Source organism: Panicum virgatum, chromosome 6K (assembly GCF_016808335.1).
Source record: "Panicum virgatum strain AP13 chromosome 6K, P.virgatum_v5, whole genome shotgun sequence".
Classification (NCBI taxonomy): Eukaryota; Viridiplantae; Streptophyta; class Magnoliopsida; order Poales; family Poaceae; genus Panicum; species Panicum virgatum.
This window is the reverse complement of record NC_053141.1, coordinates 27,395,353-27,420,210: the sequence shown is the minus strand read 5'-3', so window position 1 is coordinate 27,420,210 and position 24,858 is coordinate 27,395,353. Positions and strand designations below refer to the sequence as shown.

General features: G+C 45.9%; 2 protein-coding genes and 1 long non-coding RNA gene across 3 annotated transcripts; all 3 read left to right on the top strand.

Moving 5' to 3' along the window:
• The first annotated feature begins 13,108 nt into the window (after window positions 1-13,108).
• Window positions 13,109-15,037, top strand: LOC120712146 (aspartyl protease family protein At5g10770-like). Its single transcript, XM_039997863.1, has 2 exons — window positions 13,109-13,329; window positions 13,471-15,037. Exons 1-2 carry the CDS (start codon window positions 13,182-13,184, stop codon window positions 14,787-14,789), a joined length of 1,467 nt encoding a protein of 488 aa, XP_039853797.1. The 5' UTR covers window positions 13,109-13,181; the 3' UTR covers window positions 14,790-15,037.
• A 4,009-nt stretch (window positions 15,038-19,046) lies between these two features.
• LOC120712145 lies at window positions 19,047-21,815 on the top strand. The gene has a single exon (XM_039997862.1). It carries the CDS (start codon window positions 19,098-19,100, stop codon window positions 21,510-21,512), a length of 2,415 nt encoding a protein of 804 aa, XP_039853796.1. The 5' UTR covers window positions 19,047-19,097; the 3' UTR covers window positions 21,513-21,815.
• A 911-nt stretch (window positions 21,816-22,726) lies between these two features.
• On the top strand, window positions 22,727-24,140 carry LOC120712144. The gene is made up of 2 exons (XR_005690714.1): window positions 22,727-23,204; window positions 23,279-24,140. It is a non-coding gene; the product is annotated as an uncharacterized LOC120712144 (long non-coding RNA).
• The last annotated feature ends 718 nt before the right edge of the window (window positions 24,141-24,858 follow it).

The following is a 24,858-nucleotide window of genomic DNA, read 5'->3' as shown; positions in this document are numbered from 1 at the left end:
TGAAGATTTCTTTCGTGGAGAGGCCATCATATGAATTGATTGGGAAGAAGTGTACCAATTATACCATCAGGACGCCCTCGACATCTCTATCGTCGCTTTGTGGCTTCTGTAAGTGTGTTATTTAAGTCTTGTTTATTACCATATATAACTAATGATGGAGGTTCCTTACTTTATTTTGTATCCCATAGGATGGAGATTCAAACATGCCGGAAAAAAGGGTATTATCACATCGGCTTTGTCGACCCCAGGTTGTGAATTGCAAGAATCTCCTGAGCAATCCTGCAGAAACATTTAAAAACTTGTATAAGTACTTAAGCATTCAACATTACAAGAGTCTCATTCTATTTCCGTACAACTTTGCGTAAGTTGTTGACGGCACTTAAGTACCAAATTTAGGCCGTCAACTCCTGCATAAATACATAAAATGTAAACATCAATATAGTGGTAGGGGTTTATTACTGACCATTTCCACGAGTGTTGGTAAATATTTGTATGCAGGTGAATTAAAGGAGAAAACACACTTCATGAGCAGGGAAACACACTCTGCAGATCAAGGCAAAATGTGCAACCAATCAAAGAACACGAGTCAGGCTCAATTGGATCAAAACAAGCCCATGCACCCAAGCAAACCAGCTTAAGACAGGCCAAGACCCATGGGGTTAGAACAAGGAGGCCCAGGACAGCCTGCTGGATGAAGCCTGGGCGGTTGGAGCTGGCCCGTGGGCCCTACCTCCTCATCCAAGCCACGTGTCGCCTCCTCATAGGTCCCTTAGGTCGGTTCTTGGAGGATTAGCTGCTGAAGGACCCATGCTGCCCGTGGCTCCCTCCTATATATATGAGGGGAGGGGCTCCAAATGAGAACACACCACCAAGTTGGAGTTCACATCCATCCAAGTGCTCTCTCAAGCCTTCTCTTGGTTTAGAAGTGTCTTAGAGTAGGGTGAGGGTAGAGGTACTTAGGAGGGGTGCCGGTCTTCGGCGCTCTTCTCCTTTGTTGTATCTCTACGAGAGTGAAGGAGTAGTTCGGGAGAAGTGCCGGGTGTCGGCTCTCTGCTCCCAGCTTGTACCTCAACGGATGCTGCTACATTCTTCGGTATTTAGTAAGTATTCGTGATTCCTATCTCTAGTATTTTACTTGGTATAGTAGATGCTAGTAGTGCTTATAGTTGAGTGAGATCAGTTCTCTTACTTGCGGGTTCGTCACTTTGTATTCGTACAGAGTGCTGTAGTTTGCTACGGCTCGAGATACGTAGTTAGACTGCAGTAGTAATCAATAGCGTAGACGTGGTGTCTAGGCTAGGGGTTATCCTTCATTTTCCTTATATCCCACAGTTTGTTAGAGGTATGCCGTAGGTGGTGACAGCCCTATTGGTCCTTTGTAATCCTCTACGTTCGGATATAGCGTAGAGCTGTTGGCCGGAGTCGACTGGCAGACCAGTTGTAAGCCGGTGCCCGAAGTGAGTATTGTGTCCGAGTGATCGACCTTTAATTCAGCAGTAGCGCTATCTTAGGAATCCTCTCTACCCTTCAACCTATCTTGGCGTGTCCTTGGACTGACTAGAATAGGAGTTAGTGCACACACGTTCCCTGTGGATTCGATAACCCTTGGAATACTCTAAGGTGAAAGCTACAACGATATCCGTGCGCTTGCGGATTTATTCGTGACGCTAAAATCCCCAACATAAGTCTTTTCTGCCATGTAACTATTTTAGTTCTGTATAACTGAATTTTATTGACTATACATGAAATCTTGCAGAGATCACTGGATACTAGTTCTCATATTTCCGGACTTGAGCTTAGCAGTTGTTATGTACTCTTTGCGGAGAGATCCAGACCAATACAAAGACATGAGGGACATGTTGAACAAGTAATTAATTCTTCTCATACCACCTCAATCACCATTGCTTTTGAAATCAACTATCTTTAATTATTCGTCTGGGTTCATTTTCAGGGTTTGGAAGAAATTCATTCGATAGCATAGTGGCAATTTCAGCGCCGAACTAAAATGGAAGAAAGACTTTCCGGTACGGATAGGATTCTACTTTATTTGCATGTTCCATATCCTTTAATATATATGTATACATTAATTGATAGCTAATTACTTTATTTATTTCTCTTAAAGTGTCGGAGGCAGGCGCAAGGAACTAATTTATGCACATACTATGTCATAGAGAATATCCATGGCCTGGTATGTCCTCAAAAGACCAAAAGCGAATGGGAGAAAGAAGTAAGTAAAAAACTTTATAATAGTTGCATCCAACTCATTTTGTAATGTTCTAATCAATATTCTCATTTTACCACAGGTTTATCAAATGGATGATACACTCATACCAGAGGAAAGGATCCTGGCGATTCAAGAAGCCATGTGTGGATTTATTATTCGCGTGGTCCTGGACCCGGCAGGAAAATTCTACTATGATGGCGTGTCAAACATAGATAATAGGAGTAAATATGACAAAATTAAGTAAAACTTTAGTTGCACTTATGTAATTGACTTTTGTGTTGCACTTTGTATGTAATTAAGTATATATGTTTGTATGTGAGCATATCTGGGTATATGTATGTAAATATATATATATAAACTCCACTTATATAGATAAATGTATATATATATATATTCATTTATGTAATATTAGTTCTTATTATTTATCGTATATATAGTAATTCACTATATATACGATAAATAATAAGAACTAATATTATATAAATGAATATATATATATATATATTTATCTATATTAGTGGAGTTCATACTCCACTTAAATTTCAATACAAAATTGAATCTGAAATGGAATAGAAATAACCCAAAAGAAAAAGAAAAAGAAAAAGGTAAAAAAGGGACATTTGTTCCCGGTTGGTGTTACCAACCGGGACCAAAGGTCCTCATTTGTCCCGGTTGGCTGACCCGGGACAAAAGGGTCCCCTTTTGTCCCACCTTGGCGGTCCCGGTTGGGAAATCGGCATAAAAGACCTTTTCCCAACCGGGACAAAAGGCCTGTTCTGTAGCAGTGAGTTAGCCTAGTAAAAGAATCCCCTCACACACTTCGCCTCCTCTGCTCTTAAACGCTCGCTTCCTCCTCACCCAAACCCCATCGACACTTCCTCTCAAAATTCCTCGCCGTCGCCTCCTCTGATCCATCGCCCCTCACAACGTCCAGCGGCCACCGCAGCTGGAATACCACGTAGCAGGCACATAACATCTGACCTATATTCTTCAGACTCGCGCGGTGGTGTCAGGAGAGGGTGATGGACCCTGGTGGAAGGAGATCTCTTGTGCCCCATTGACTCCAATGAGGAGGTCAAGCTGGACATAAAAACTCGGCCAGGTGGGGTATGACGGCCCCATCCGTTCTTCATTAAGAGGAAGCGACAACGGCTTTCTCCCCGGCCAAGAAACCCCCCGAACCCTGGCCCATGCCCACAGAGCCCAAGCCCCTGCTCATGCCCAGCGAGGGGGGTTTTTTACCCCACGGCCCCGAAAATTCGTCCCTGTGGGGATTCGAACTCCGCCCGTGGGGGTGCCGCCGGTTTGCCTTGACCACTTGGTCTAAGGGCCTTTGGCAGGTCAAGCTGGACATCATGCACCACTACAAGAATAGTGTTGATCCGTGACAATTTTTTGTCACAGATTACTAGAATCAGACATGGGTTCTCATGAAGCCCAACCTTGGCTCCAGATTTTGTGACTAAATTCATGGACCGTCACTGTTGACATATAAAATTCGTTATGGTGCCTCTTTGCCACATTTGATGCCACCTTGGCATGCTGATGTGGCTATGGAGCCACCATATATTAGTTTTTTTCTCGTCACAAAAAGAAACTTGTGGGCTAGGAGAATTGAACCTACAATCCCTTGGTTCAAATGGCGCACACATGCATGGCCTCTACAATAGTGCCATCTTATGTGTCGAATCTAGAATAGTTTTTGTTTTATTCGTATTATTATTTCAGAATTGTTAAAACAAACTCAGATGGAGAAATATTAAAATAAAAATGGTAGAGCTTATGTTCATGAATTTTTTCTATATTTATAAAATAACAAATATATATATATATATTTTAAAACAAGTTCAAAACATTGTTTCTATAATTTAGTGTTGATCCAAGTTCAAAAAAAAATAGTGTAAAACCTTAAGTTTATCGAAATATTCAAAAAACATTTCAAAACTTGTTTGGCTTGAAAAGGATTTGAAATTAAGCTTCAAATGCGCTTAAAAAATGAAAAGTTAAACTCTCTCTCCCGGGCCATTTCTGGCTCCCCCCTTCACAGGGGCCAGCAGCCCATTTTCAGCACGGGTAGCCAAACCCAGCAGGCCACCCTGCACCTTTTTTTCTAAAAAAAAAGAAAAATTTGCTCCCGGGGAGAATCAAACTCACAACCGCAAGCTCAATGTCTCGAGGAAAATTGCTCCCGTGTTTTTGTCATGGTGCATGCACTTTACTTAGGGGCGGTAAAAGGCCCTCTAATTTAGCCTAGCAAATTTAAGGATCAGGCCCTATAAGAATCGAGCCGTAAAACTATATAATTTTGAACTAATATTGGAAAGGGCTAAGTTGGATTGTGAAAAGTAAAAAAGATCCATGATCCATTACCACCCGTATTACTTTATATCTCTAAACTTTTGCATCATCTACACGTGGGTACATCATAAAAATAACAAGAATAGCTGGCTTTTTGCTTTTTAATGCATAAATAGAATTTGAAATTAGTTTATCTCAGTCATATGAACTCGAAATTGGATGATTCTTTTCCTAATATTTGTATTAAAATATTTTCTACGATTTTGAGCATCTATAGCATGTTGTTAAGTAAACAGAGAAGAACCATATATTGAAATTCTTGTAAGTGGTATTTTTTAATCCTTGAAGTGTGGTTTTTTTAATCTTTGTTGAGCATCTATAACATGTTTTTAATCTTGTAAATTGGAAAGTGTGGTTTTTTTCTACGATGTTGAGCATCTATAGAATTTGAAGTGTGGTTTTTTTAATCTTTGGCTAATACTTGTAAGTGGTATTTCTCTAACACTAACTTTAAATTTGATGATTCTATTTTATAAAGTTTTCTAAATTCATGATCTTTCAATTTATTGTGTTCTTACTGCTATAATTTTACTTTCATGTGGCTTTGTTTAATCAATTGAAATAAATTGAATTTAAAAAAATAGCAACTTCAAATGACATTTTGAAGCAGTTATTGGTTTCAGTTGAAAAAGACATGAACACAAAAGTTGTAGAACTGATCAGGATCCATAATTTTTATTTTGGTCATTTGTTCATTTGACAAAGTGATAGTAACTTTTTCAGCGGAGGGCAGGTACGATGATGGTGACTCATTGTCTGCTAGCGTGGTCTCCTTGAGGGGTGAAGTTTGCCGCCATAGTTGGTGATGTAGGTCAAGATCCCAAAGTTGAGGACTTGGCTGGGGGCAAAGGCGCCGGTTGAGATGAGGACTATCTCGCCAAAGAAGAGCACACCATGTTCTAGGGAGAAGCCGCCTGCTCTGGCGATGAAATAGGTACGGTGGCCCTGGCCACCGTAGAGCTATGATCACACGCAATGTGCTCTCCTACCTAGGACACCAGATGTCGTAGTTTTGTTAGTGCGACAAGCATCGTGGTTATTTGTCAAAAGTTGATGTGTTGGTGTCCAGTGGCTCGGACAATAAAAACACAAGGACATGGTGATCTATCCTGGTTCAGGCTTCTGAGCCCTAAGTCCAGCAGTATAGTGTTCTTTGTGTTAAGGAGTGCCCAACTGGGTATTACAATAGTGGAAATCGATAGAGCTTGATAGGGGATTGCTTGGTGTATCCTAGTGCTCGTCGGTGTTCTTCCCTAGTTGGTAAGAAATCGACCTTCTCTAGCTGAGATTCTCTAGTTCTCTTAGGAATTGTTCCCTCTAGAATTCATCTCTAGAGTCACCATCCCTCCCCCTCCTCCATTCTACAGGACCTGTCCTCCCCTTATATATATATTCTAAGAAGGGCCGATGTACAAGTCTAGTCTATGCACCGGGGAGCATGAGTCCCTCTTTCATGGTCTGGATGGACCTCACCTGTCGCGTAGCTAGGAAGGAGTCAATAGAGCCACAACTGTCTCTAGACGTTGTTGCCACCACTATGGCCCTTAACCATCAGGAGTTGTCTGCTGTGGAGGCATGGAGCGGCGTCCCCCAGTGAACCTATTGGAGGTTTCCTTGGCTACGAAGGAGCCCTTGCCTGGATGGGCTAACGAGTGGGCCATGGGGCCCTTTGTCCCTAGAGTCTATGAAATCTTTTGTCCTATTGTGTCATGCTAGTTGCGTGACCCTCCCGAGTGAGTGGCTGATGGAGCCTCGCGCTCATTGAATGGACAGACGGCGTGACATCTCCGTAGCTTCCAGGCATCAGATGCCTGGCAAGCCGCGTGTAGCTCGAGACATTGCTTCAATATCCGACCTCCACCCAGACATGCGCTGGGTTGGACTCAAGCTTGGGTCGTCGCCGTCGCTCTATAGTCTGGTGCATTGGCAAGCCCCCAAGCACCAAACAACAACCATTGGCGTTCATGCTCATTATGACTCTTCCTAGAGGGTACACGCGAGCGTACCAGGTGAGTATAGTGTTGACGCTTGTTATCACATATATTTTATAGTCAACAAGACATGAGAAATGCCTTAAAATGGAAATAATCATAGATCTAGGGGTTTATCTGATAGAATTCCATGAGTTTTGGTGAATTATATATTTTCAAGGACTAAACAGGAAAACACCGAGAGTTATTAAGCTATACGAGCCAAGGACGTGTCCCGAACGTATTCCAACACGATACATAGAAAAGAAGACACTAGAAGACACTAGAAGGCAACACCTGAAGAGAGGGCCCACATGGCAGTGGCCAGAGCTTGCCCGAGCTCCCCCCTTGCTCTCCCAAGCTCTGGAGTCCACCTGGCGGCCTCTCCTTCCTAGGTCGGTTTGCAACCGCCATTGATATGCAATCTAGTCTGTTATTCAGGGTCGGTTTGATCCAAGGGCCACGGTGCATCCAAGGGGACTATATAAGCAAGGCCCCTGACCCTTGGGTGAAAGCCCAATTCTTTCAATTCAATATCAATAGGCATAGACCTTGAGTCTCATCTAGATCTAGAACTAGAACTAGACTAGATCTAGAACTAGAAGAGCTAGCATTCAAGAGAGGACTAGATCTCATTAGATCTAATCATTAGGACAAGAGAGGTAGAGAGAGGGAAGAGTTGGAGGAGGTGTTGGCCTGTCGGTGCTCCCTCTACACCTTGTACCTTGGTGGAAGTCAACCTACGCTTGGGATTACTCTGGTAATCTACTTCTTATTTTAGTAATCAACATTGTTTATATTGTTCTTCTGATCTGTGAGTCTCTTTTGAGTACTTTAATCTAAGGCCTTAGGTTAGAGTATTATTCGTAGTGTAAGTGTGGTGCTTAGACTCGGGTATCTCGTTAGATTCACACTGCATTCCGGATCGGTGGTAGCTAACGGGTGTGACCTCTCGACCCGTTAATCCTCTGTAGTTCACCTCCTGTCTGTAGGGCTAGTGAGACTTGGTTGCTAGGGAAGCATCCTCTGTTGGTGTCTTTCCCTAGTTAGAAACTGTCTCCAGATAGAACAATAGAACACATAGCTTACTAAGGTTAGAGCTAGATATCTTAGTGATCCCCTCTACACTCTCAACCTTCTTAAGTCTTATGCGGCTCTAGGTTAAGTTAGATCGTAGTCAACCTCACACGTTTCCCTATGGATACAATATTTAAAACCCTCCGGGTGAAAGCTACAATGGTATCCGTGCGCTTGCGGATCTTTTATGTGTGCGTCTTAAATATACCAACATATAGCCCTCGAGCCCCCGGGCTATATGTGAAATCGGTCGAGGGGGGGGGGTCCGTCGATCGGCTTCCTCAATCCCAAAGACTTAACAACATACCCCTATGTTTGACTCTCGTCGGTGTTCATCGCAACAAACAGAGAAAGAAAGTCCAATTGGACGCAGTTAACGAGCAACTGACACTACTGGAAACAGATGCTTTGCCTAGTGCCTGCGGCACTAGGCAAAGACCAGATTACACTAGGAAAAAATAGACTAGGCAAAGGGCGCTTTGCCTAGTGTCATTTATCGTGCACTAGGCAAAGTCTTGGCTAGTGCCGGTTTGACACTAGGCAAAGAAAAGTCACTGTGACAGCGATGAAGGTAGTAATGGCAGGTTTGCCTAGTGGCAGCATTTTTGACTTAATATGGGTTAAATAACATGAATATCGTTTTTCTACTCATTTTTTTCATATATTTGAGTCACTTGTAGTTCAAATTTGACTTGATTTAAAAAAATTGCTGAAAAAGCAATTAATTAGTTAAATATAGCAAATAAATTCAAAAATACACCAAACATGGAGTACCAAATGTTGTATGTGGAGAGACAAAAAGCCTGAAGAGTAGAAAACAATTTTTTATATAATTTACCTAGTGGCAGCATTTGACACTAGACAAAGACGACACTAGACAAAGATTGTCTTTGACTAGTGTCTTTAGACGACACTAGGCAAATTAAAGATACGTCTTTGCCTAGTGTTAGCCGTTGACACTAGGCAAAGACAGCAAAAATATGTCTTTGCCTAGTGTCAACGGCTGACACTAGGCAAAGCTCTAACGGCGTCGACCGGATCTAACGGCTGACACCCATGTGCCTTATGTCGGACCTTTGCCTAGTGCATTTTCGGTCGCACTCCGCAATGACACCGATTTTCCTAGTGTTTTACGTCGGGCGCTACGCAAAGGTACTCTTTGCCCAGTGTCTAAGCTTTGCCTATTGTCTGCTAGAAAACACTAGGCAAACAATTTGGCACGCAAAGGCACCTCCGGCAGTGTTGACCATGGCCTGCACATCTCCGGTGGTGTGCAGATTTCCTGAATCGCAGTTTGGACTAGAAGGATTAGGAGGTCCCGTTCTACGCTCAAGCTTGGTGAAGGTGATCCTGAAGATGCTTCCGCCTCTCTGATGCTTTTCTGATATGATTAGACTCTGATCCTAAACCTTTATGTACTCTTTTATTCAATACAATGCGCTCTCTATCGACTGTAATTTGGATAATGTGATGGGAACTCTACGGAGTCTATCATATTATAATGCGAATCTGTGGATTTTCCCTTCGTGGAAAATCAGGGTCGTTACACCCTGGTTTACAAGATCCTAACATGACTTTAGACCATCCTTCATCTTAGTCTCTTGATGTCTAGTAGGACCCAAATCATGCTCTTGAAGACATTCTTCTCTAGGCATGCAGTCGATGGCATGGGGTGTATCTAGCTCCTTCTAACAACATGTACTTGAAGAAACATGACTATTTCTTGAATGGAACGAGGACCAGGATAGGCTCTGCTTCTTCCTCCATCACATCCCGCTTTCTGTTCTTCCTTGGTTTTGGCCCATCTTCCTCCTCTTTCTTCTTCTTTCCGAACTCAATGTTCATGCCTTTCACTGTGTCTAACACCTTTTTACTGTGCCTCATCTTTTCTAGCTTGTCAATTTGAGGCTCGGCCTGGTCTTCAATTATTATTTCTAAGTTCTCTATTTGATTAAGTTCAGTTTTTATTAAATTTTATTTACTGGAACTCTCCTTGCATTGAGTGCTCTAGTCTTAAGATCTAGATTAGAGTAGTAAACATTAGTGTAGACATGGTTTCTAGGCTATAGTTTACGCCCAATCCCACGGTTACTTGTGGTAGCCCCAGATGTGATTGCTCTGTCTGGCCATTGTAATCCACCACGTTCTCGTTCGGGTTGGTGTTCTTAGAGTTTTTTTGGCAGCCTTCCCTCAACTATCTTTTCCTAGTCTTTTTGGAGAGTTAGAAGGTACGTCTGCTCCAAATTAAGTAAAGTATAGTATCCTGATCTTGATTACCTAGAACGACTTAGAAAACCTTAGAAAATTCCTCCCTACCCACAAAAACATTTAAACTTATATATCTTTACCTTTAGACGACCTTGTTTCATGCAAGTGCACTTTGTGTTCCTCATGAAAAATCGATATTTTGGAATACTCCTTGGTGAAAGCTACATCATTATCCATGCGATTATGGATTTTTTGTGTACATTAAAAAAATAGCAACAAATTTTGTGGTGCCGTTGCCGGGGAACGGTAGCTGTGCTAGTTTAGAACCAAGTCGTTCGTGTATCCTTTTACCTTTAACCACCACCTTTACCAACAAATACAGTGCATATCATATTTGGAATTCAACCCCCTACTAGCTTTGCTAATTTGTTTGGTTCTTGGCTACATGGATTAAGTCATAAACTCAGAAACCAAATTTAACTAGGAGCTAGCTACTGCACTGTGTTAGGCGATATGGTTGAATAGGCACGATATGATATTCAACTATGCTAAATCTAACACTTCAATTATGTAGGTAATTTTTAGGGCAACATATTGGATTCGTCAATGGTCTATATGCTGCATAGAGAAGACCAACCATTGTTCAATAAGGGGTGGCAACAGCCGAGAGACCATGATTTTGGCCATGTTTACAAAGTTTGGTTGGATATTCAGGAATGGGATTGTGTTTTTGTTTTGTTCATTGTATGGCTAAACTAGACGGGATGAACTATGTTTTTTCTGTTCTGAGTGTGCAAGCTTATGGCTTTGGTTTGTAAGACTAACTGCACTCTTCAACCTCTATATTCCTCCTCTAAAAGCATCCTGGTCATCAAGATTCTCTCCTCTATATCACTTTCTCCACCACCCATTTATCCTCTATATTCATCCTCTATGTCAGTGGGACCCATGCATCATACTCCACTTTTATTTTTCCCCCACCCGGCCTCTCTCTCCTCCCTTCCCTTCCCTGCTCCCACCCCAACCACACTCTCTCCCTCCGCCCTGAGCTCCGGTGGTTGGCGCGGGACCAGATCCGCCCTTTTCCCTGCTCCCTCTGCCCCGAGCTCCCTCCTGCAGCGGGCGTGGCCCCCTCATGCTCACCCGTCGGCGCGGGACACCGGAGGTAGGTGCCCTCACTGCGTCGCCGCGGGAGTCTGCTGTGCCCGCCGCGGCCATACGCTCCCGCCGCTCAGGTGCAGCGTCCTCCCCGCCCTCGCGACATCGGAGCCAAGGCGGCATTTTTAGAGCCGGGGCTGCGCGCGTTGCGCGCCAGCTGGTGACCGGCCAAGCCATGGGGGCTGATGACGCGGTGCCAGTGGCCCTCGCCGAGCACAGCCAGGGGACACGGAATGGAGGGTAGCCGCGCTCGGACGGCTAGTGGCGGCTCGGCCACCAGCGCAGGTGACGATGGACGGCGCTCCGGTGGAGGTCGGCAGCGGTGCTCCCTGCGTGCCGCGTCCTCTGCCTTCTCCCCGTCAGCTCCGAAGCCGCCTCCTTTGTTCTCTCTCAGATGAACGCGAATGGGGAACAGAGTAACTCACGCACAACATTGAGCTCGCCTGATTCCTGTCACGCGACATCGAGCCCGCCTGATTCCCGTCCCCCGCCGCCGCGCCGACGTCGGCCAAGGCGGCGCGCCCGCAGCCCGCGACGAGTCCCCCCCTCCCTGGCGGATATGCTCCCCGAAGGCAAGTCCTCCCCAGCGCGACTTCCCCGGCTCCTCGGCGGGCGTGCGGCTCCTTGGCGGAGGCGGCTCGCGGTGGCGGCCCGACGAGCTCCCGCGACGGAGCTTCCTCTCCCCGTCGGGCTCTCTCTCTTTCCCATCCCTCCGAGCACGGGCACGCGGGACCCGCACCGATGGCGGACGTCCTGGAAGCCCACTATTCCCAGCGGAATTGCGCTCGTCCGGTTGGATAGCGGACCCTTCCAGTATGGCACTGCAGCAGTTTTTTGTGTACAGGCACCGGTGCAGTCAGTCTAATCAGACTATATGTTGTGTGTACCACCTGCTGGTGGTACATGCTAGAACTTTGTTTCCTTGTTAAAGAATCTCTTACTTTTCCTTCTTTTTGTACGGACATGTCCAAAGGCAAGCAAAAGGAACAAGCCATCTTAGCGGGATCGACAAATTAAATGCAAAGCTAAAGACGAGCTATCCTTGTGGTCACACAGAGCCACTACAGCGGGCGTAGTCTTCAGCATGAAGGCTCCTTCTGTAGGTGGTCCAAGCAGCTTTGTAGCGGATCGCAAATGAAGCTAGATATGCCCGGTGCATGGCAGCCGCCAACTTGGATTATTCTCTCTCTAAGTCTCTAGTTTAGTTGCTCGCTCTCGCCAGTCAAGATTATTTGATGCCAGCTCGGACATTTATATGTTTTCCACGATACATATCAGATATGGCATTAATATGTCGTCATCCAACTCATGTGTATATCTTTAGGTTTATAGTGTATACTGCCCCACAAAGTGTATATAGACAAAATATATGATTATATTATATATACTAAATCATCTAGGGTGATATATGTACGCCAAGTATGCAAGTATATGTAGAGTATATGGCTATATTTATTTTATATACTAATGTAATAGTATTATAATAATATGTTAAAAAATATATACATGGAAAAGGATCAATGAAAAAAAAAGGTTGGACACTATTCTCTTATCAACTTTACATTCTCGCATTGTTCTCACAATTCTACTCGAATTACGTGGAGAGATAGGTATATAATATGGATTAGGTATAGATATAGATTATTGACAGGTCGTCAGATCAAGCCGCTGGCGTTTGGCATGTATTAACTAGTAGTCAATATTAGGATAGCAGAAAAAAATCATAATTGTGCACAAAAGCAAATGCGATTGAAACAGAGTTTAGAAATTCCAAAAAAGAAACAGAGTTTAGAAGAATGGAAGTGATATGGTAGAGATGATATGCATCATACAGAATTAGCTGAGAAACAAACATACAAGCTGAAGGGAGAAACTGAAGGGGCGCCGGTGTGTGGGGTGGGTTGAGTGCTAATGTAGTGCTATGGGGATCGGAACAAATCGAACAACTATACTAAGCAGGCCCCAATGGAAGAAGGTATATTGCTACTCCACATACACGCACATATATGGCACGCAAAGGCACCGTCTCCGGTAGTGCATACGGCAGCAAAATGTGCAGCTGTCGACGCCTCAGCCCAACGCACCCCACGATTGCCTATATATACGTCGGAATTATGGGAACGCTAGCTGAAGCACGGTCGAGTAGTACACACAGCAGGGCCTAGTGTGTACACCTAACTGCAGCCATGCCGCTTGTTCCGTCTTTATTTTTATTACTACTTCTGCACCTGTCCTGTTCTCCAACTGTCCAGCTAGCAGCTGCAGATGAACATAAGTACACACTCGTGGCAATGAGCTCGCTGAAACCCAAAGCTACGTGCTCCGGATACAGAGGTAGGAGCAAACGGTTACCGATCGATCATAAGCTTGCATTGCATTTATACTAGTAGTATTATATTATATGATTGCTTCTGCTGCTGCTGCTACTACTAGTAATAATATAAATAATGGATATTGACTCTCCCATCCATGCAGTGTCTCCACCCCAGAACATTACGTGGGTACCACTGAATCACCCCCATGGACCGTGCTCGCCATTGTCGGACGCTGCAACGCCGTCCTTGGCCGAGCTGCTCCACCATGACCAGCTCCGTGTCGACGGCATTCACATGAGGCTCTCTAACGACACTCCTGGTGATAGTAAGAAGACGCAGTCGGACCAAAATTATCAGACAGAGTCTTACGGCAATGTAGTTCATGCCCACGTTGGCGGAGCTGGACACCCCCCTCCTTTGAAGCACCAAGGTTCTTCCCAGCTTCGTCGCAATATTGATGCGTCAGCTGCCGCCGCCGGAAGCAGGTCATCCAGCCTTCCCGGAGTGCTCCAGACGTTCGTTTTGGACACAGCCAGCGACGTGCCGTGGGTGCAGTGCCTGCCCTGCCCCATCCCGCCGTGTCACCCCCAGGTGGACAGCTTCTACGACCCAAGCAGGTCGCCCTCCTCCGCGCCTTTCTCCTGCACCTCCCCGACCTGCACCGGGCTCGGCACCTACGCCAATGGCTGCGTCAACAACCAGTGCCAGTACCGCGTCGTCTACCCGGACGGCACGTCCACGTCCGGAAGCTACATCGCTGACCTGCTCACCTTCGACGCCAGCAACGCCGTTCCAAGCTTCAAGTTTGGGTGCAGCCATGCCGAGCAGGGCAGCTTCGACAGCCGGGCGGCGGGGATTCTGGCGCTCGGCGGCGGCCCCGAGTCGCTGCTGTCCCAGACCGCGTCCCGTTACGGTAAGGTCTTCGCGTACTGCATCCCGGCGTCGAGCAGCTACTCCGGGTTCTTCATCCTCGGCGTGCCCAGCCTTGCCTCCTCCAGGTACGTTGTCACGCCCATGGTGAGGTTCAGTCAGGCCACGTTTTACGGCGTGCGCCTCCGTGCCATCACTGTCGGTGGGCAGCCGCTCGGCGTGGGCCCCACGGTGTTCGCCGCCGGCTCCGTGCTGGACTCCCGCACCGACATTACGCGCCTGCCGCCGACGGCGTACCAGGCCCTGCGCGCCGCGTTCAGAAGCAGCATGAGCATGTACCGCTCGGCTCCGCCCAAGGGGATCCTCGACACTTGCTACGACTTCACCGGCGTCGTCAACATCAAGCTGCCCAAGATCACCTTGGTGTTCGACCGGAACGCCGTGGTGGTGCTGGACTCCTCGGGCATCCTCTTCCACGACTGTCTCGCCTTCGCCTCCAATGCCAACGATCGCATGCCGGGCATCCTCGGCAGCGTGCAGCAGCAGACCATTGAGGTCCTCTACAACGTCGATGGCGGCACCGTGGGCTTCCGCCAAGGCGCGTGCTAAGATATGATCGTGGAGATGACTGCAGGCTACAAGCAATCTACTACTACTATCTAGTGCCAATTTGCATGGCACCCCAGCATAAAATAAACTAATTACTAGTGTGTACTCGTTCTTGTGCGCCAGGTTTGGATGGCTGCTGTTTAGTCCTTGTGTGTGTGTGTGTGTGCACAAGCTGCTGGCTCATTGTGACACAAGACCTAGTTTGCTGTCATCATCCAAATTAATAATTGAACCCAATGCAAGGTTTGCATACTGCTGTTCAATCCGGCTCGTCATGAACCCAAAGGAAGGGGATCATGTTGTTGTGGGGATATTGTGATTGTGTTTTGACCAAAATACTGTTTTATATACATTTCCCTAGCTATACCGAAGAAACAACCATAAACGGGTATCCACTAAAAAAACACCCAATGTGGATGCCATTTCTTATGAAGGACGATGTACTATCTTGGAGCCGTGAAAGATAGTTTTTTTTCTAAAATAGAATTGTATCAGATTATATATCATTTCATTCATGTACTTATTAGCTAGTGTGACAAGACGAGACATCTCTTTTGTTGTCAGTAAATTGAGTATGTTCATGTTAAAACCTGGGTGATAATCATTGGCATGCACATGAAAGACCAAACATCTCATTTCACTCATGGAATTTACTATTTAGGGCGCACCCAGCTATAATAAGCAGTAGTAGTGGTGGAAATGGAACGAGGTACCCTCTCCTAGACCTAGGTTACGTGTTATATGGGCAAACCACAAAAAACAAAACACCCAAAACCTCAACCACAACCACCTCACAAACCACAACCAAACCCCCCTGCCAAATAACCCTAACAAACCCCCCTCCCAAACCCCATCCAAAACCCCAAGCCCCAAAACCCAAAAAAACTCCTAAACCACAAACCCCCTACCAAACACACCCCTACAAAACCCCCTCCCATTCCCCAAATCCCAAAAACCAAAAATACAAAGGCCCAAAAACCCAAATTCCCAAAACCAAAATCTACCAAGTCCCAAAGCCCCAAAATCCCAAATAACCAAACCCCCCTACCAAACCACCCTACCCAACCCCCAACCCAAACCCCCTACCAAAACCCAAACCCCAAAACCGAAAAAACAACTCACAAACCACCTCCCAAACCCCAAACCCCAAATCCCAAAAACCACCAACCAAACCCCCCTCCCAAATCCCCTCCAAAAACCCAAATTCCCAAAACCAAAATCTACCAACTCCCAAAACCCAAAAAGCCCAAAATCCCAAAACCCTCTCTGAAACCACCCTACCAAACCCCCCACCCAAAGCCCCTCCCAAACCCCAAACCCCAAAACCCAAAAAACAAAGTGACAAAGGGTTCTGCGAGAATCAGATTACATGGGCATCGGACAATAGAGACATTTATTTTGCAACGGAGCGAGTATATATGCATGTAACCTATTAAAGCTGATGCCGATGGTGATGCCATAGACTGCCTTACAGCTGATGAAAGTTGCATGCATATAATCTTTACTGCCGGCTGTTAGCACATTGGTGTTTTCATGAAAATTATGAGAGTCGTGGTCATCCTGTACACGTGTCCTCCCTTTGGCAAGGCGGAGGGAAGAAGATGGATCAGATACCAATGCAAAGAGGGAAACAGAGAAAAGGAATCTTGTAAACAAAGACTGTCTCATGAAAATGATGGACTCGTGGTCCAGCACAACACGTTCTTCCTTCTGCAAATTAAAGCGAAGAAAAGAAAACGACTATTGATAAATGCTCCAGATGGAAGAGCAAAGAAATACATAGGTCTCATGAAGATGATGAGGGTTGTGGTCCTGTACATGCGTCCTTGCTTTGGCAACGAGGAGGGGATCAGATACGAAAGAGAGAGAGAGAGAGAAATGGGATCTTGTAAACAAAGACTGTCTCATGAGAATTGGACTCGTGGTCCAGCACAACACGTTCCTTTGGCAAATTAAAGAAAAGAGGAAAAAAATGGAATAAGTACCAAATTAAGAGAAAGAGAGAAAAAGGAATTAGGGGCGAATCTACAGCTTCTTACCCAGGTCAGAAGACTCCGATGAGTTCCAAGAAATCACACTATCACACTGCTATTTCATAAGAAAAATGTGACATATAAGTGTGGTTATTTATATACTGATACTCTCATGTCAAAATTCCTTACGAACCAACATAGTTTTGGACTACTATTTGGTGTATTCCATCCACACTCAAGGTTAGAGCATCTACAGCTATGCTACCTAAAACACAGCCCCTACTTCCCTGTTTAGGGTGCTACCTATTTTCATAATACTCATATTTTATGGACGCTTTTCATAATACTCATATTTCACTGCTCAAATGAAATATAAGACGCTTTGGCCTTTTTAGATATATAGTGTTGCTGTACATTCTGATATATACACTATGTCTATATAATAAGAAAATGTATCTAGAAAAGCCAAAATGTCATATGGTTTAGAACAAAGTAAGTACGTAACGTAATATGCAATAAAAAGATGAGAACTGACATTGCTTCGCCTGTAAGTCATGTTCCCGTGTACATCCACATATTTAGATAGCTAGAGTAGGATGGCTTTGATAGAAGGGACAAGAAAATAAAAGAAAAGAGCTCCCTTTGTCTAAAGATATACAACTATGGATTATGTGCTGGTTAAAGTGACTTTTGACCTAGACTTCAGTGAATGATATCCACATTTGTGCCTCTAAGCTAATTTATTATAAAAATATTTTTATAATTAATCTAATGGTATTTATTTGTTACCATAAATATTGATATTTTTTTAAATCTACAGCTAGTCAGATTTAAGATATTAAAATATCACTCTGTGTTAGAATTGTATTCTTTCTTAGAAAGAGGGAGTACAGACAGAAAAAATGGTCCCAGCAGTATGCATTTAAGATATTCTTTCTTAAAAGCTAATGTCGATGTTGATGCCTAAACTGACAGCTGACAACAAGTTGCATGGATACGATCTTTAGTGCAGGCTGTCAGCAGGTTGGTGTTAAAGCTTACTCTTATAATTTGGTCTCATGAAACTGATGATCCTGAGAAGAAAATGGATCAGATACCAAAGAGAGAGACAGAGAAAAGGGATCTTGTAAACAAAGACGTACTGCTGATGATTCGTGGAAATGAGACTCCTGGTCCAGCGCAGCACGTGCTTGCAAATTAAAGAGAATAAAGAACATGGAATAAGTATCTAAGGTAAAGACACAAAGAAAAGGAATACAGTACATTGTATATAAACAAGACTGTTGATGATCCAGAACGAAGCACATAAACGAGATTCCATTTTGCATTTGTAGTAGGGGGTATATATATATATATTTATTTTATTATATATGCTCCCTGCATTATGTATCTGTCTAACCCTTCTAAAGCTGATGTCAAGGTTGATGCCGTAAACTGCCTTACAGCTGACAAAAGTTGCATCGATATGATCTTTAATTAGTGCAGAGACTACCACAGATTGGTGTTAAAGCATAGGCCTCTAAAAATGGTGAGATTCGTGGTCCTGTAGTACACTCCCTTTGGCAAGAGGAAGGAAGAAATGGAATCAGGTACCAAAGAGAGCCAGAGGAAAAGGATCTTGTAAATGGAAATGAGACTCCTGGTCCAGCGCAGCACGTGCTTGCAAATTAAAGAGAATAAAAGAACATGGAATAAGTATCTAAGGTAAAGACACAAAGAAAAGGAATACAGTACATTGTATATAAACAAGACTGTTGATGATCCAGAACGAAGCACATGGCTAACAATCCTATACATCTTTTCCAAAGGAAACTAGCTTCTAAAAGGAGGCCAATGCCACAAACGAGATTCTATTTTGCATTTGTAGTACGGGGGTATATATATATATATATATATATATATATATATATATATATATATATATATATATATATATATATATATGCGCTCCCTGCATTATGTATCTCTCTAACCTTCTAAAGCTGATGTCAAGGTTGATGCCGTAAACTGCCTTACAGCTGACAAAAGTTGCATCGATATGATCTTTAATTAGTGCAGACTACCACAGATTGGTGTTAAAGCATAGGCCTCTAAAAATGGTGAGATTCGTGGTCCTGTAGTACACTCCCTTTGGCAAAGAGGAAGGAAGAAAATGGAATCAGGTACCAAAGAGAGAGCCAGAGGAAAAGGATCTTGTAAACAACGATGGCTTCGGTCGCAGTACTGGACAATATATGATCAAGTGCAAAGATGGCAGTGCTCCCTGAATGGAACTAATACACTCGAGACCTTGTAGAACTATACTGGTACGACGCTGCTTGCACTGCATGCAACGATGATCAGCAACGAGAAGTGCCTAGACAGTATTAGCGACATCAACAGCTACGTCGGTAACCTCACATCATCCTACACCGACAAGAGCAATGAGCCCAACATGGTTGCAGCCTCCGTGATCATGTTCGCCCTCGCCGGGCTCTTCTTCAACCTCAACCTCTTCAGCGGCATCACTGACACCAGCGCCATCCTCGACCCCAAAGTTCGGCTCTTCCTCTCCTCGGCGCTCTCCCTCTTCCTCCCCGTCATGTCCTACCTCTTCTCCGAAGCCAAGAACAACCATAATGCTGCCGACCAGTACTACACTAACAAGGGGGGCTCTGCCTATGTCGCCGACCTCTCTCTGAGGGCCGGCATCATCTTGGCATGGATGCTCCTGGTGGAGCTCCTGCGCAAGAAGGTGGACGAGATCCGCATGCGCGGATACTCCGGCACCATCCAGCGCGCCGGCCGCGTCGTCTGGCTGGGAAGCCTCGTCTTCTTCAACATCAAGAGCACCGGCCGGAAGGTGGTGTTCGCCATCCTCTGGATCCTCTGCGCCACCCGCGTGCTACAGAGGATCGCCTTCACCGAGTTCGGGAAGCGGTCCTATGCCCATGGCAAGAACGCCCGCCTCATCAGCTCGTACATGGCCCAGATGCTGGAGCAGCAGGAGGAGGAGCCTCGAGCTACTGTCGGCGTTGCTGGAGATGAGGTGTTGAAGGAGTGCAACTACATTGTCATGGGAGAAGAGATGCTGGTGGACATCGAGCCCACTGCAGATGGCTACAAGCTGGACAAGAAGGCCAGCTCCCGAGGCTATGACGACGGCGGCGGCGTTGTCCGGTTGATCAGAGAAAACGATGGCATCGTCACCGTCGGCAAAGTCTGGGAGCTGGACGACAAGGACAAGTTTTTCACCTCCCTAGAGCAGATCCAACGCCTGAAGAGGATCTGCCTCTCGTTCGCTCTCTTCAAGCTGCTGCGCCGAAGGTTTGAGCACCTGCCGACGCTGAGCAAACAAGAAGAGGACGACTCCCGGGACCTCCTCCTGAAAGGCCTCTACGACACCAACGGCGAAACCGCAAGCAGCTCAGCCGAAGCAATGTTCCAGGTCATGAACGACGAGGTCAACTTCCTTAGCGAGTACTACCACTCTGTTGTCCCTGTCGTCCTTGCAAGCCCCTTCTTCCTCTTCCTCAACTACATTATCCTCAACATAGTCATCGCCGTCCTGTGCGTCATGACCGTCATTATCTGCGCCAATGGTGACGTCCGCTACGCGTTCCAGAGCATAATCACAGATAACTACACCTTGAAATCTGGGGTTTTCAAGATAGTTATCTGCCTTCTGCATAGAGTCAACAAACCTGAAGCCTTCTTCTCCATCGTAGACCTCTCCATCACCGTCCTTCTGTTCATCATCTACTTCTACGAGGAGATATGGGAGTTCTTCGTCTTCCTCCTCTCCAACTGGTTCATGGTGTCCATGCTCTACAACTACATCTCCAAACCACGCTGGCTGAGGAACACCACCTTCCGGGGCACCATGTTCTGGGTGGGCTTCAGCATCATCATGTGGCTGCGGAGCAAGATGAGTCACCCCAGCCGCCTTGAAATCAAGCAGTTCTCCGTCCTGAATGTCCGCTGGCCGCTCAAGCTGCCACTGTTCGCCGCGTTCACTGGCTTAGCAGTGCAAAAGAGGCTAGTGCCCAACAGTGTGAAGAAATCCATCATGGACTACCTAGTGGAAGATGGACGTGAAATCCATCTTGACCGTGGCAGGTCCGCACTGCGCAAGAACTTCCTATCTGACAAGTTGTCGTGGGCATGCCAGAGCGACAGCGTCGCCGAGGTCATCCTCACGTGGCACATCGCCACCAGCATCATGGAGGTGGAGCGCCGACCGCAGAGCATAGCAGCAGAAGAAACAACCTTCAGCAGGGTGGCCATTACGCTGTCCAAATACTGTGCCTACCTGGTAGCCTTCCACCCGGAGCTACTGCCGGAGAATCCGGAGAAGGTGGAGCTCGTTTTCGAGGAGATGAAGAAGGAGCTCAAGGCCATGATCGGCTGTCGGGAGTACTACTTCTCGACGCAACGGGCGCGGATCCAGAAGCTCATTGATGGCCCGACGACGCTGACCCCCAGTGATGAATGCAGCAAAGTTGTGCGTGACGGCGTGAAGCTAGGCAAACTTCTGATGACAGACGCAGCTGACAACAAGTGGAAGGTGTTGGCGGATGTGTGGACGGAGCTCATCATCTACCTGGCGCCATCGAGCGACGAGGAGCGCGTGATCGGCCATGAGGGCGCCCTGGTGCAAGGAAGCGAGTTTATCACCGTGCTCTGGGCGCTCACCACCCACATCGGCGTGTCCAGGCCACCGACCGAAAAACCACCGGCAACAACTTACCACGTTGATCTCGAAGGATGAGGAGAAGACACAGAGGCCTGTGGTGTTGGCACATGCCATTTTCCATCTGCGTGCTTTGCCTTTAATTTCCAGCTTGCTTGGTGCTAGTGTTGTTCTGCCTTGCGACAGTGTGTGTTTTGGGTTTGGCGTGCTAGCTTTCCTTCCATGCATATGAAGAAAGCTTATTCCATCACCTCCTTTCGATCAGGGGGATGTGAGTTTGTATTGGCTGTGCATTATGTATTATGAGTATCACACACTACACAGTATTAATGTGTGTGATTGCTTAATAATTATCCAATTCAAAAGGTGCTTCTGCTTTCACTTCTGTACTTTACTTATGCTTTCATTTCATTACTAGATAAATTACCACTACAACATAAACACATATCAATGTAGCCTATATATCATTGCAATTGCGGTGATTAGGAATCACTACCAGTGTTACAACATATAAACACATATCAATTGAATTGACTCGCGTCTTCTTCTCCAATCGTGACTCTACGGTCGAGCACCTCCTCGGTGCTGGGAGCGCATGGTGCCGAGGCGCACCGGCTCTTCACATGGCACATCGCCACCAGCAGCATGGAGGTGGATCGCTGCCCGCAGACGATGAGCAGCACCACGGAAGGAACAACCTTCAGCAGAGTGGCCATTGCGTTGTCCAGCTCGAAGCTCATTGACGGCTTGTCCAGCTCGAAGCTCATTGACGGCCCGACGCTGACCCCCGGTGATGATTGCAGCAAACTTGTGCGTGACGGCGTAAAGCTAGGGAAGTTTCTGATGACAGACGAAGTAGCTGCTAATAAACGGTGGAATGTGTTCGGCGGATGTGTGGATGGAGCTCGTCATCTACCTAGCGCCATCAAGCGAGGAGGAGCGTGTGATGGGGCATGCTGAGGGAGCCCTGGTGCAAGGAAGCGAGTTCAGCACCGTGCTCTGGGCGCTCACCACCCACACATCACGTGTACAGGCCACCATGTTCATTTGCAAGGATGAGGAGCGATCGAGACTATTGACACATCCGCCATCGCTTCGTCTTGTAATTGTACTATGTCATGGCACTACCAGAAACAAAAATATCCCTGTGTACCCTTCATTTTTTTTGTACCCTTCATTTTTTTTCTGAACGGCACCTACAACACACACGCGAAAATTGCATTCTTCCGCCCGGTCCCGAACATTTCATCTATTCTAGTTTTATCTGCCTCACGTCCGCCGTCTCTCCCTCACTTATCTCTCATCACCGCTCACGCGCGCACACTCTCTCTCTCCCCCCTAGCCTTATCCTTTCCCCAACCTTATCTCCTCTCTCCCATGGCAGTATGGCACCCAGTGGCTTCGTCAGCGCCGGCGCAGCAAGCTCCCTCGACGTAGGGGCGCAAGGCCTCCGGGGCCTCACCCTGCTCCTACTCGCCACGCTCGCCGTCTCCCATGGCTGTGCCGTATTCGCGCTCGGGTGTAGGCGCCATGGATGCCCCCCGCACAACTCTGCTGCCGGGCCCCCATGGACTTGCCGTTTGGCTCGTGTTGTTTTGCTGTCGGCTTGTCAACGACACAGCCATGCCCGAGCTGCAACCTCTGCTGCACCATTCATCGCTGGTCCAGCCGCCATCTTCATGTCCGCCGGCCAAGAAGCACCCGGATTAGTTCCCTTCACTGTGCTGGCTCTGCCGCATTTTCCGCATGTGACAGCCATCTTGTGAAGAGGTGAGTAGCAGAAGCTAATAAGCATAGTTTAGAATCTTTTTATTACTTGCATATTTTGACAACTCACTGCATAGATCTGGAACCATCTTCACCGGATCTGCCCATCTCCAACCTCGTTGGGTCAACACAGCCTTCAAGATTGTCATCTTACAGTGTCAATCCTTGTATGTCTTCTAATCCAGTTGCTTTGCAGCACGGACCGGAGGCTTGCCCCTCCGGCCCTCCCTAGGATTTGTGTAGATAGTGATTAATTATGTGCAACTCATGCGGTTAAGGTTTTTTCTAAGCGATTTGGTTATTTGCAGTTGAGTGGAGACTGGAGAAACCATTATTTGTTACCCTAGATTTTTTTCTCGTCCTAGTTACTTTCAAGCTGCAGGTATGTGATAGATTTCATAAGTGGACTAGACTGTAGTTTCTGAACGAGGCCTGGACGCTCAATGTTTAATGCTTCTGTCTTTTCTTTCAATTAAGTATGTCTTGAGTTTTTCGATAGTGTTGTTTGGGCTGTGTAATCTGTTCTGAAACTGCAGATTGTGCAGTGTTGTATGGGCAACTGCGAATGACCTTAGTTTGGTTCCTCTATGACATTCTGCATATATATAATTTATATGACATTCATTTGTAGATTAGTTCCCTTAACAAGCTAATGTTGCTTTAACAAGCTAATGTTCAGTTCTTTGTCTCTTGCAAGGACAGAAGACACCAGAAAATGGTCCATGCCATTCGTGTTAAGCAGACACCAGTACACATGGATGTCACTAATGATATGTGCTTTTCACTTTGTGTAATGAAATATAAAGGGCATTGGTGTGTATGTGTTGGAAATTCAATGAGAAATAATGGCTGCATGGATTGTACAGATCTTTAAGATTCAACTTAGCTATATGTGCAAATGTGTATATTTGAGTGATTCAATTTGTTATGTCGACTAAATGAGGAAATTTGTGTGCTGTATTTTTTTTTAATTTCCTAGTTGGCTTTTCCCTGTGTGGCAACCGACAGGAAAATGATTTAACCTGTCGGTTCTTGACGCTTCTCAAAACCTGATGCCACCGAAATTTTCTGGGAGTGAACTGTCAGAGAATAACCGTCAGAAAAATATATTCTGTCGGGAAACTGTCGGGAAAATTAAATTTCTCTGTGAAGCTATCCCTGACGGTATATTTCCGTTGGTATCCCAGTCAGAGAGTATTTTTCTGACGGTTTTTCCATATTTCCCTGACGGTTCTTGGCACACAGGAAAATTCATGTTTCCAGTAGTGTGGTCCCATGTACATCCACATTTAGATAGAGTAGGATGATCAATTCAATAGTGCGTAGGGATTAGAAAATAAAAAAATAGAGGTATGTAACCAACTATATATTTATATATATATTTATAGGATGCCGCTATTCCATACCCTAGGCTGGGTATGGAATAACATACCCGAGCCAGCCAACGCGCGCCGTCCCTTGGCCCCCCTCGCGCTGCCCGCTGGCGGTTTTTCTTCGAGCCGTTCCGACGCGGCGCACTCGCCCGCACAGGAGGCTGGTTCTTTTTCGTGACCTGTACGTGGACTGTGGAGGCAGCGTTTGTTTTTTTTCTCTCTCTCTCTCTGTCCCACGTGCACACGTCTCCACCAAGCAGTTCGATCCTGTCTCCGACAAGCAT